The sequence below is a fragment of the Falco punctatus genome, assembly GCF_963210335.1.
Source record: "Falco punctatus genome assembly, chromosome: 2".
NCBI lineage: Eukaryota > Metazoa > Chordata > Aves > Falconiformes > Falconidae > Falco > Falco punctatus.
In genome coordinates, this window is record NC_137581.1 from 18,280,322 (window position 1) to 18,293,614 (window position 13,293).

The window sequence follows — 13,293 nt, forward strand, 5'->3', positions numbered from 1 at the left end:
AACAGAAGGACAACAGATAACAGGTTGTTAGCTGAGGTTTCAACAAAGGTAGAAGGATAACAGGATAGCATTACAAGAATACACATGAGGATGTCATATATCTTATATTCATTACATTTTAACTACAAGATTTATTCTATCCTACAGTGAATCCATACAATATCAGCACAGGTGTAGTTGAGCTCATCCAGAATGTGAATATGGAGCCTTCTGACAAGGACCTGCTAACTGCAAAACAAAAAATAAACACCAACAAAAAACCCTCACCAAACTGCTGAAGAGGTAAGACTCAAGGGTACTAGGGTATGAGGTAATCGTGGTAGTGGGAGATCGCGACCTCCTACTGAAACGGCCCCCCCCGAGGGAGGCGGATCCCCGCTGGGGGAGCTGTACCTTTAAACCGAAGTGAGAAAGAAACTAACCAGTAACCCGTCAGGAGGCGCAGACTGGGCGGAGCAAACCAGCCGAGCTTTATAAATGTGCGCTGTGGGCTGAGAGCAGCGTGCGCGTGAGGAGGAGCGCTGCCACTTAGGAGGAGCGCTGCCTCTTGGACGCAGCGCTGCAGCAAACATCCCTACTGTGTAACCTTCCACGGGTGGCGAGGTTTGATTCCGTCGCTTTGGCACCTCAGGTGGGACCTTTTCTGTCTGGCTGCGGGACCTGCTGAGCACGGGGCTCTTCTGGGCGCCCCCGAGATTTCTCGGGAGGACTCCCCTGGTCGCCCAGATCAACGCAGGGACCATCGGCGGGCCGGGTGTGTTGCGGTCGGGTTGGGGATAGCTGTAAGCCGTGAGGAGATGTCCTAGGCGAGGCAGAGCGCTGGTGCTGGCCCCTGGAGAGGCTGGGGATGGGAGTTCGGGCGCTCTCCTCGCTGCGGTAGAGGGAGGGGGCCTCTCGAGGGGTAACGGGTTTTCTCCGGAGCGGTGCGGTTTGGCCATTTTGTCATCCGTTGTAAGACTTGGTCCCATACGTGGCATTCTGATTCACGTTGATCACGTTAAAAGACCTCTGGCGAACGGCTAATGGTTTATGATTTCTGTAAGTGACTCCAAGTTGGTATTTTGGAACGGGTGAATGAATGGCCGAAACGGCCCTTTGTGTGAGTGGGTGAGACGTGCGGCTGCTAGCGACGCGAGTGCGGAGTCGCGATCCGCGGTTGTTACCCCCGCCGGGACAGGGACAAGGTGAGGCTGCTGCGGGCAGTGAGTAGGTGCGGGCGGTGAGTAGGTGAGGCGCAGCCCTGCGGAGCGGGTGTGCAGCTCCGACCCGCCGTCTCGGGTCCTCCACGGGGAGAGCGGCCGAGACGAGCAAAGCGTGTGACAGACCCCGGCACAGCGTTAACGTGAATCAAACGCCGCTTTTTGGTGTCCTAGACGTGGTCCTCGAGACTTTTCGTGTAACCCGGTGTTTGCTTTTGGCTGTTTTAATTGTAACCAAGATGTTTGGGTAGAATTTGGGAAGGATTTTTGGTATATGCGATGTCAGGGAAACTGGTCTGACTGGGATAGCGAGCGCTCGGGCGAGCTTAAGCAGCTGATGTGGGGCATTTAGGAAGTGTAAAGAACCGGTAGGAAAGTGCGGAGGGAGTGCAGGGCAGGCATAGCGCAGCCCCTCCGCTGGAACACACGCGGCGCTTGCCCGGTTTGTCACCACTGTTGTCTGTCTGTTCCTGCCAAGTGCGTAAAAGTGGTGTAAGTACGTTATTTCTCCAAACGGGAGGCAGGAGTTTTATCTTGGAAATTGTCTCGAATTCAGGTACGTTCGCTGTGGGGCGAGCACGCCACCTCCTGCCTTGGATAAGGCGCTGTGATCGGTTTAATCGAGCCGTCTCCTTTAATTAGCCAAGGCGACGAAGAAAGGAAGTTTTGCAGGGCACGACAGAGACGGTGATTTCCAAACAACTATTATGGGAGGTAAACAGAGCGGTGGAATAGTGAAAAAGAGCCCTTTGGGCTGCGTTCTGGCACATTGGAAGGAAATAGGAGGACTGTCAGATGGGAGTGTGAATAAGAAAACTTTGATAAAGTATTGTAATCATTGGTGGCCTTTATACAAACTGGATGATGGAGAAAAATGGTCCTTTAACGGGACACTGAATTATAATACCTTAGTACAATTAAAGTTGTTTTTAAGGAGGGAGGAAAAATGGGATGAAGTAGCATATGCTGACATGTTCTTTACTCTCCGAAATCACCCTGAATACCAAATAAACTGTGGATTAATAACCCCACAGGACCCAATGGTGTCTGGTTCAGAGAAAGAGAGTAAGAAAGGTGGAAAAGAAAAGTTGAGATGTTGTTCGGCTTGTAGCATAGGGCACAGGTGTACAAAGTTGGAGAAAACAAAGAATCCTGGGGTGGAAGACCTGCCAGAGTATTATAAACCACCAGTACAGGCACAACAGAGAGAAAGTGATGACTCTGATTTGGGTATCCCTCCGAATAGGCCAGTATCCTCTCACACCAAAAGTAAAAGAGAACATGTGGCGACACAAACACCCTTAGGAGAAGCAGTGGGACCATATAGGCGTCCCATCTTGATAAGGCTTCCCTTATCTTTGTCTGATCTTACAGTATGGAAAAAGATGGCAGAAAACTACCGAAATGATCCTGTAGGTGTGAGTAAATGTTTGAACTTTATGATAAAACAGCATGATCTTGATTGGAATGATATTCAATTATTACTACACTGTATGACGGAAACTGAGAGGCAGCTAATATTAAAAAAGGCTGAAGACCTGGCCAGTGGTCAACTTAAGAGCAGGGGAGAGGATGTAAAAGAACACTTTCCCTTACAAGATCCACATTGGGACTGCAACAACAGGGACCACAGAGAATTGCTAAAAGCCTACAGAGACTGGGTTGTAAAGGGAATGGAGCAGGCTATCCCAAAAACAATTAATTGGTTATCCTTGCATGCAGTTAAACAAGGTCCGGAGGAAACGCCCTCGGAATTCTTAAACAGATTACGGGATGCTATGAGGAATAATTCTCTAGACCCATGGTCAGAGATAGGAATTCAACAGCTAGTGTCTCTATTCGTTGCACAGTCAGCAACCGATATCCAGAGAAACTTAAAAAAACTGGGGCCAGCAAAAAGTAGAGATTTGGAAACTTTACTAGAGGAGGCATGGAGAACATTTAACAATAGGGAAAAGCAGGACCAAATAAAAACAATGCAAATGTTGAGAGCAGCGTTACAGGAAATCAAAGGGGTTAGGGAATTTAGGAAACCTTTGGAAAGGGACCAATGTGCGTGGTGTAAACAGAGGGGACATTGGAAAAACGAGTGTCCAGAGAGATGGAAAGGGAGAGGAAGGATACACACATAGGTTAAAGAAGATTGATGGAGACCTGGGGAATCTATCCTAGCGGTTCAACTGGTCATATTAGAGCTAGGGAGACAGCAACAACATGTAGAGTTTTTAGTTGACACTGGAACAATGTTTTTTGTTTTAAATCAAGCAATGACACCTGTAGATGATGACTTTGTAACAGTAAGGGGAGCTACTGGCCACAGTGAAAAGGCATACTTTTTAAAACCTCCTCAGTTTAAACGAGGGAAACAATTGGGGATACACAAATTCTTGTATATGCCTAATTTGCCAAGGCCTCTATTGGGACGAGACCTATTAAAGCAATTAGAGACAGAAATACAGTTCCAAAAAGGAAAAGTGGAACTCTGGGTGGGAGATGACCAATTAATTGAAATCTTAAGGCTGGCCCTCATAAATATTCCTGCTAGCCTGGGAGTGCTTGAGGAGGTCCAGTATCAAATATATCTAGGGCTATGGGCCTCAGAAATACTGGGAAAAGCAAAAAATGCCACTCTGATAATAGTTAAACAAGGGACAATACCTGTGAAGATTAAACAATATCCCCTTAGAATGGAACATAGGGAAGTCTGACCAATAATTGAACGGTTCATTAAATATGGGCTATTAAGGGAATGTGAATCGGAATAAAACCCTGCCATTTTACCAGTCAAGAAGTTGGATGGTAGTTATAGAAATCCTTAAACTTCTGGAAGCAGTGCAGCTGCCGGAAAAGGTAGCTGTTATGTGCTGTAAGGCTTACCAGAAAGGGAACACCGCTCAATAACTGGGCAACGCTATGGCAGACTGAGAAGCCAAGAGAGCAGCTGAGAGAAGTAATTTGGAAGTGCGGTCTTTAGTCCTAGATGGTGAAATACAAATTGATTGTGAACCCAGGTATGCTAATGAAGATCGGAAATTAATAGAAGACTTAGGGGGAAAAATACAGGAAGCTAAATTGAGTAAGAACACCACAATGTAAAATAATAATACCATTGACATTGTTATAGGCTGTAGTTACAGCAGAACATAGAAAATCCCACTGGGGAACAGAAGCCTTGTATAAGTATTTGAGCTGGCTAATGGTTGCTAGAAACTTACATACCACTATTAAGCAGGTAACACAGCAACATGAAGTTGTTTACAAAACAGTCCCAAGGCAGGACCTAAAGCCCAGCCTGGACAGACAGGGAAAGGGAATTATCCTGGGCAGCAGTGGCAAATTGATTTTGTCAGAACTTCTCAGAAAAGGGGTTTTTTGATACCTGTTGGTCTTGACAGATGCCTTTCCAGAATGGCCACAAGCATTCCCCTGCTGGATGAATAAATCCAGGGAAGTGACACTGGTACAAGAAATTATACCCGTATTTGGGATCCCAGCAGTTGTGTCCTCAGACTGAAGACTGCATTTTGTGGCAAAGGTCAGTCAACAAGTTAGGAGATTTCTGGGAATAGATTGGCAATTACATACTCCTTACAGGCCACAGGCAAGTGGCCAAGTAGAAAAAATGAACCACTTCCTTAAACTGCAAATTGTAAAATTAGGGCAGGAAGCTGGATTGACCTGGCCTCAGTTGCTACCTCTGGCTCTTCTGAGAAGTGGAACTGATATGAAGAAATAGTACAGAATAGGGATAATAAGTTAATTGTAATTATATATATTTACTCAAATAATATAGGTATAGTAATTAGTCATGTAACCATATAGTTTGAAGGAAATAACTAATGGAAGGAGTCTGTTTTTCTTTCCCTGACAAAGGGCTTATTTAAAAAAGGATGAGAAACATTCCAATGTTATCTAGAGGGAGAGACTATAAGGAACAAGAATGAGAAACAAATGGTCGACAAGGACATAAATTAGCTCAGACCGATAAGAACACTGCAAACTTGCAAGACCATCGCATTCCAGGCAAAGGGTGAAAAGTACACCATGAGGAAGACCTATGGCCTTCCTCCCAGAGACCACTGCCCACGTCCCGGAGACCCCTGCCCACAATTCTTGGAAGGATTTGTGCAAATGCAAAGGACTGATGAGCTAATTAGCATATGAAGTGAGAGTAGGTGGGTTTAGGTAATGACTATATATAGGCGTTGATTGAATATTCATTGTTTTATTGTATAAATATGAAATAGTTTGTCACTTTGGGCATGCACGCCTGTGGTGGAGCGATTCCCCGTGCATCTGCGTGTGATAAACATACCTACTTTATAACTTCTGAGTTATAGAGTCTAATTCCGTACATCAGAACCAAGCCCAAAGCTGAGTCCTTTTGAAATAGTGCATGGAAGACCTTATATGGTGCAGGCAGGGACATCACAGGTCGGTACAGAGACCTTAACCAACTATGTAATAAGTTTACAAAAACAACTCCAAGAGTTAGAAGAGTTGATCCTGGGTACTCGTGCTCGAGGACTTGATGGACCAGTTTATAATATTGTACTGGGTTATTATGTGTATGTCAGATCTCTTCCAGGCTCACCTCTAGAACCTAAGTGGGAAGGCCTGTTCCAGGTATTGCTGACATTCCGTACAGTGATCAAAATAAAAGAAGTCTCTTCTTGGATTCACCATACAAGAGTTAAAACAGCACCAAGACAGCAATGGGAATCCAGACAGATGGGCCCTCTGAAGTTTCATCTACAACAAAAAGACTGCTGATCATCTATACCCTGCTGGGACTTTTATAGCAAAAACTTATTCCTGGAGCCAAAACATATACCTACAGTTAACTTTAATATTTCAAGGCTTTCTAATTTGTCTGATTTTTAGGTATGTGCAGCTCTTCCCAGAGGTGATTTAATAACACCCCTATATGGGGTAGTGGCCCCAAACTGGAACTACATTAATGAATCAAGTCCAGTCTGGCCGGAATTTTAGAAAAAGCCAGGTAACAAGGGTGGCTATTGCCAGTATGATAATGACACTTCTAGATTGGGACCTAGAGTTGATTTACGAATGCTCAATTTGGATACCGTAGCATTTTTGGTAAGCAATAACAACTGTAGTTGGAAAGCTCTGAGCAAGACTGTAGGATTCTGTCCTGGACAACTCTGGCTGTTCATTGTTCCCAAAGTGATGGGTGGAATGATTTTTTGGATAGATAAGACTACCAATCCTGTGGAAAAATGGGATGTGACAATAATAGATTTTTACAATAGCTCATTTACAGAGCTATTGAGGGAAGGGATTAGAGAAATTTTAGTATATCTAATTGCTTAACAATTACCTAGATTGTTGTTGATAAATAATGCTTTGTTTTACTAACCATTGTGTAAATTAACTGAAGCAAGGAGTCTGCAGTTCCTCCTGAAGGAGAGTTGACAAGAACTAGCCAAAACCAACTCTATAGTTTGGACAAAGACAAAGGAACAACTGAGTCTGTGTGAAGAGAGAAGGTAAAAAGTTCAGAGCGAGGGAGAGTACCAAGCCTTCATCCTGGGGACCACCACCAAGAGGCACCACACCATGCAAGTGCAGTTGGGAGGGACTTATGGAAATGACTTCTTTGAACTAATTTTAACATGAAGAGGGGGGGAGGGGGAATAGGTCATGAATATGTATAGATGTATTTGGAAACCTTATGTGTATATGTAACATTTGATTATATAAATTGAGGCAAGTTCTTGCCCCAGGCGCGCACTGCTTTGGTGGGACTAACACTGGCACCTGCCCTTCCCCCCCTGCCCTTCCCATGCTGCCCGGCACTGAACAAGTGATAAGATTGTGGGGTCTGATTCTGATTCTGCACGTCAGGTTTGGTGAGCCAGGCAGGAGGATCTCTGCTCAGCCGCAGGATCAACTGTGGAGTGGATGACCCTGAGTGCACCCTGAGCACTTTCCTTAGAGGAGCCTCAGCTACCGGTTGCTCATCGTGGGAGGGGACAACCTCCTGAAGCTGCAGAAGAAAACAGTATGTTTTAGTAGAGGGGGCCTGTAAGTCACGCATGGCTGGGTCAGCTCGTAAATCATGCAGAGACGTCTGGCGTGCAGCTCAGCCCCTGTATGGGAGGAGGGCACCCTGCATGGTAAGGAAGGGATTTGCTGACTGATGGGTTGGCTGCTAGTGATCTTGAGGGCAGATCGAGCAAATCTGAGGTTGCTGGTGCATCCCAGTGTTGGGAGCCAGGATGGACCTGCTAACGACTGGTATATAAGAGGCAGGAGAAGAGTAAGCAGACCTCTTGCAACTGCAATAAAATCACTTTGTATTAATAACTGCATTATTTGCAGCTGCTAGATGGACGCTAACTGTATGGTTTGAATACCCAGGAATTTTGTTAATAGTCTTTGTTTTGTATGAGTGTACCATGTTTTTAATACTGTATGTATGAATGAATATCTCTTTATGTTGATAACAGGACAGGAAAAACCCAAAACTCCTCCGGTGGTTTGGGTTGGAACACTGGGAATGTTTAAACGAGGGGGAGGACATTGGATAAATAGGGGAAACAAAAAATATTATTTAAAAGGAGCTGTGATTCCCTGTCTGGTCTGCAGTAATATAAGAAGCTATGATAATAGGTACAGTGGTTGGCACCCAGCCTGGGTCTTACTGAAGTGCTATTTTTGTGAAAGGCCCTGGTATTGTGCTCTAAAAGGCAGATAGCAGAGTGCCTGAAGTGCTCTGGGTATCATCACCCCACCCTACCACCAGTCCTACAAAACTCCAAAATAAGTTAGTGTGTGGAAGAGAAAATTTGATTCTGGAAACTTGGGATGTTTGGGAAAAGGATTGGGAGAAAACTATAAAGAAGTGTAAAAAGCGGTTTGTGTGGAAACTTACTAGAAGAGTAGCTGGAATCAGACTAAAAAATTAGTGAAAGGTTACATCATGGGTAATGCTCAAATGGGAATTCTGAAAAAAAAAAATTGCCTTGGGTTGTGTGCTTGCTCGTTGGAAAGATATTGTCGGGACTGGAGGTATAGAAAGTAAAAAGAGTTGTTAAATATTATTGCAATCAGTGGTGGCCCTTATATAAATTGGAAAATGAAACTAAATGGCTACTTAACAGGTCAATGGATTACAATACCCTTTTACAACTAATGCTGTTTTTAAGGAGGGAAGGAAAATGGGATGAAGTCTTGTATGTAGACATGTTTTTCATCCTCTGAAACTATCCAGGGTGGCAGAGGAACTGTGGGATGGTACCACCACAGGACCCCATGGTATTTGCACCTGAACAAGAAAATAAAGATCTTAAGGGTCAACTGAAGCGGTGCTGCTCGGTATGTGGTATTGGGCAAAGGTGCACTAAAGCTGACAAAATTCACCAGGTACCAGAAAAAGATCTAACTGATTTGTTTAAGCCTCCCCCTCAACTACAGGAACAAGATGTGGACTCACAGGGCTATCAGGGAAAGTAGGAGTTCCATCTATCTTCCCGTACTAGGAAGAAATCATTCGGTTTTAATTAAGCCTTGGTGCCCCTGGAGGATGACTGCATCATGGTAAAAGGGGTAACTGGCCAAAATGAAAAGGCTTATTTTTGTAAACCTCTGAAATATAAATTAGGAAAACAACGGGGTATCCATAAATTCCTGTATATGCCCAACTCCCCAAAGGCACTTTTGGGGAAGGATTTGTTGGAACAGTTGGGTGCAAAAATTACATTTGAAAAAGGAAAAATTACTCTGGAAGCAAAAGATCAACAATACATTCAGATATTGAGTTTATCTTTAACCAGCTTCTCTGCAGAAGGAAAAATTGGCAAAGAAATTTTAAACCAGATATACTGGTCACCAGCGTACCTGGAAGGGTGAAGAATGCTCTACCTGTTGAAGTTAGACTCAAAGAAGGCTGGCATCTGGTAAGAGTTAAGCAGTATCTCCTAAAAAAAGAAGATAAGGAATCTGGCCAGTGATAGAAAACTTCCTACAATTTGGATTATTGAAAGAATGTGAATCGGATTTTAACACTCCCATATCACCTGTTTGCAAACCTGACAGGTCATACTGGGTGGCGCAGGATTTGCGGGCTGTAAACAAAGTAACCGAAGATCTCTATCCAGTAGGAGCAAATCCATATATCTTGTTGACTGTATTGACTGCCAAATTAACATGGTTTACTGTTTTAGACCTGAAGGATGCCTTCTTTTGCCTCCCTCTCCTTGAAGCCAGCCAGAAGTTATTTGCATTTGAATGGGAAACCCCCCAAAAATGGCTGTAAAACCCAGCTCACTTGGATGGTGTTGCCACAAGGATTTAAGAAGAGCCCTACCATCTTGGGCAATCAGCTTGCAAAGGACTTGGAATCCTGGGAACTCCCATCTGAAGATGGGAAATTGCTACAATATGTGGATGATATCATGATAGCCACCAAGACAGAAGACAGTTGTATGATCTGGATGGTGAGCCTACTGAATTTCCTAGGGCTCCAAGGGTACTGAGTGTCTAAAAAGAAGACCCAAGTAATGCAGCGAAAAGTGATTTATTTGGGCTATATAATTAGTGCTGGGCAAAGGACTTTGGGACAGGCCTGCAAAGAGGCAGTATGCCAAACTCTGAGACCTCAGACAGTGAAAGAGTTATGAACTTTTTTGGGAATTACTGGCTGGTGTTGACTGTGGATATATATTTGGACTGTGGATCTATAATTATGGACTGCTTGTTAAACCACTATATGCACTAACAACCACTAAGCAGAAACACCTTGAACGGAATAAGGAAGCCATGCAGGCCTTTGAATAGCTGAAAAAGGCCCTGATGTCAGCCCCGGCTTTAGGGCTATGAGATGTAAGCAGTTTTTCCTCTCCTACCATGAAAAACAGGGAATTGCCTTGGGAATATTAGAACGAGGTCTGGGTCCTTATCGATGAGCAGTTGCCTACTCCAAGCAGCTGGATGCAACTGCTAAGGGTTGGCCTGGATGCCTGTGAGTGGTTGCAGCTGTAATACTAAATATCCAAGAAGCTTGAAAATTTACCCTGGGCCAGAAAACTACTGTTTTGGTGTCCCATACAGTATCTGCGGTGCTAGAAGGAAAAGGCGGACACTGGCTTTCTCCACAGAGATTCCTGAGATACCAGGCCATACTGGTAGAATAGGACTATGTGGAAGTTATTGTTACTAACATTGTCAACCCAGCTTCTTTCCTTAGTGGGAACACAAGAGAACCAGTACATCATGACTGCCTGGAGACCATTGAAGCAACGTATGTGAGTCACCCAGACTTGAAAAACAGTCCTATGGAGAAAACTGGTTCACCGATGGAAGCAGTTATGTCCTGAGTGGTAAGAGACATACACGATATGCCATTACCACCAGTCAAGATATAAGAGTCAGGGCCTTTGCCCATGAACACCTCTGCACAGAAGGCAGAAATAATTGCTCTAACACGCCTTGGAATTGGCCCAAGGCAAAGTTGTGAATGTTTACACAGACTCAAGATAAGCTTTTGGGGTTGTACATGTGCACAGAGCAATCTGGAAAGAAAAAGGATTATTGAACTCTCAAGGGAAAAACATCAAGCATGAGGCAGTCCAGCTTCCCAAGAGGGTGGCAATCATGCACATTAAGGCACACCAGAAAGTGAGCTTGCAATTGGAAAAAGGAAATGAGCTGGTGGACAGAGAGGCAAAATGAATGGCTAAAACAGAGGTGCAAACAGAAGGGGCTTTGATCCCTGACAGGCAAATCTCCCTAGAAGGTAAGCCAGAGCATAACAAGGAAGATTAAAAGCCTATTACAGACTTAGAAGGATCATATAATAAAGAAGGGTGGGCTCACACCCCACAGGATAAATTAGTCCCTCCTGCCTAATATGGTATTTAGTAAGAGAGGAACATCAAAAAAAGGCACTGGGGGGCAGAGGCTTCCTATAAAGAGTTAATCAGAGAAACTGTGGCCAGAAATTTATACACCACAGTGAGACAGGTGACTCAACAGTGTAATCTTTGCCTCCAGACTAATTTCAAGAATAATCCCAGGCCAGAGATGGGCCAAATTGGAAAAGGCAATGGACCTGGACAACAATGGCAGATTGATTTTTACAATCTCCCAAGAAAAAGGGGGTTTCTATATTTATTACTATTAACTGATACTTTTTCAGGTTGGCCAGAAGCATTCCTGACCAGAACAGCCAGGGCTCGGGAGGTAACCAAAATATTGGTACAAGAGAGAATACCATGTTTTGGGGTTCCTGCAACCATATCCTCTGACAGGACCATACTTTTATCTCAAAGGTGGTATAGCAAATTAGCCAACATTTGGGTATAGATTGACAACTTCATACCTCATATCTCCCTTGTTCCCCATCTTGGGTGTGGCAGATCTTGAGCAGGCTATAGTTAATATTTCTGTCACCAAAATCAGGAATCAAACCTCTAAACACCAATGTAGTATGAAGAAGCAGGCACTCCTTTATTGCAGCGCTGGGCACTTGGTGGCATCTCCACAAATCAAGCACACCTGTGTACATCTTAACGTTACACTTACACACAAAATGACAAGGTCATACACTCCCAGTTACAATGATTGGTTAGTAATTTGCATATAATTGTAATATTTGCAGTGTCGTCCTTTTCTGTTACTATGCTTGCATAAGGGAAGGGTTGTCTTTACCTGTGGGTATGATTTTTAGTATTATAAAGAAGGTAGTCCACTTCAGGACACCTTAAAAGTAAGTTTTGTGTAAATTTTGTTGCCAAGTTGGACGGCTGGATATCAGCGTTGCCAAGCTGTCCAATAACTCATCCTATACACAATAGAATCTGGGTGCTCTGGTTATGGTCTAGAGAATAAGGACTAAGGGTATTATGGTCTATATAGCATAGGGACTTCAAGTAACAGTCTGGGATAACAAGCAGCACAGCAATTCATATGTCATTTGTTAATAAGTGCTAACATAATTCTATCATGGAGGTTAAGTTCTTAAAATCAAAATACTTTTATAACTGTTACATAAACACAAAATATAGAAAAAAATCAGTTAAATCAAGATAATCTGCAGCATTTCAGCAGAAATGGAATAGTAGCAAACTGTTGATGCCCTTTGTAGTTTAGACTGAGAGGTAAGATGCTTGCAGGAGATAGTCCTTCAGAATAGGGTGGCCCTGGATATAATGACGGCTGACATGGGAGGAGTATGTACCATTGATATGGAGAAATAGTGTGAAATAGGGACAATGGACATCGATTGTCATTGTATATGTCTGCTTAAGGAATGTGGGTACGGTGACTGGTCATGGGTGTGGTGTCTGGTCACATAGCCACGCAGCTTTGAGGAGGCGCAGCTTTGAGGAGGCGCCTGCCCTTCTTCCTCTAACAAAGGGGCTATTTATAAAAAGGATGAGAAAAGGATGAGACATTCCAATGTTATCTAGAGGGAGTGCTAATTCTCCTTGCTGGAGAAGATCGGATGGTCACAAGGACATGAATCACCTACAAACCTGCAAGACCACCACATTCCAGGCAAAGAACTGATAAGCTAATTAACATACGAAGCAAGAGTAAGCGGGTTTAGGTAACGAATATGTATAGGCGTTAATTGAATATTCATTTGTTTTATTGTATAAATGTGAGATGGTTCATCACTTCAGGCATGCACGCGTGTGGAGGAGCATCTGCGTCAATAAACATACCTACTTTATAACTTTCGAGTTACAGTGATATGGAGAAATAGTGTGAAATGGGGACAATGGACACCGACTGTGATTGTGTATGTCTGCCTAGGAATGTGGGTATGGTGACTAGTCATGGGTGCGATGTCTGGTCACATAGGCACACGGCTTTGAGGAGACTCCTGCCCTTCCTTCTCTAACAAAGGGGCTATTTAAAAAAAGAATGAGAAAAGGATGAGAGAGATTCCAATGCTATCTAGAGGGAGGGAGTGCTAAGTCTCCTTGCTGGAGAAGACAGCTCCTTGCTGGAGACTCAAGGAGACGATCGGATGGTCACAAGAACATGAATCACCCACAAACCTGCAAGACCACCACGTTCCAGGCAATGGACTGATAAGCTAATGAACATACGAAGCGAGAGT

The 13,293-nt window shown here is 43.9% G+C and overlaps 1 protein-coding gene across 1 annotated transcript; it reads left to right on the plus strand.

Moving 5' to 3' along the window:
- Nucleotides 1-617: 617 nt before the first annotated feature.
- On the plus strand, nucleotides 618-12,991 carry LOC308059603 (uncharacterized protein). The gene is made up of 2 exons (XM_080377199.1): nucleotides 618-5,489; nucleotides 12,869-12,991. Exon 1 carries the CDS (start codon nucleotides 1,907-1,909, stop codon nucleotides 3,329-3,331), a length of 1,425 nt encoding a protein of 474 aa, XP_080233325.1. The 5' UTR covers nucleotides 618-1,906; the 3' UTR covers nucleotides 3,332-5,489; nucleotides 12,869-12,991.
- The last annotated feature ends 302 nt before the right edge of the window (nucleotides 12,992-13,293 follow it).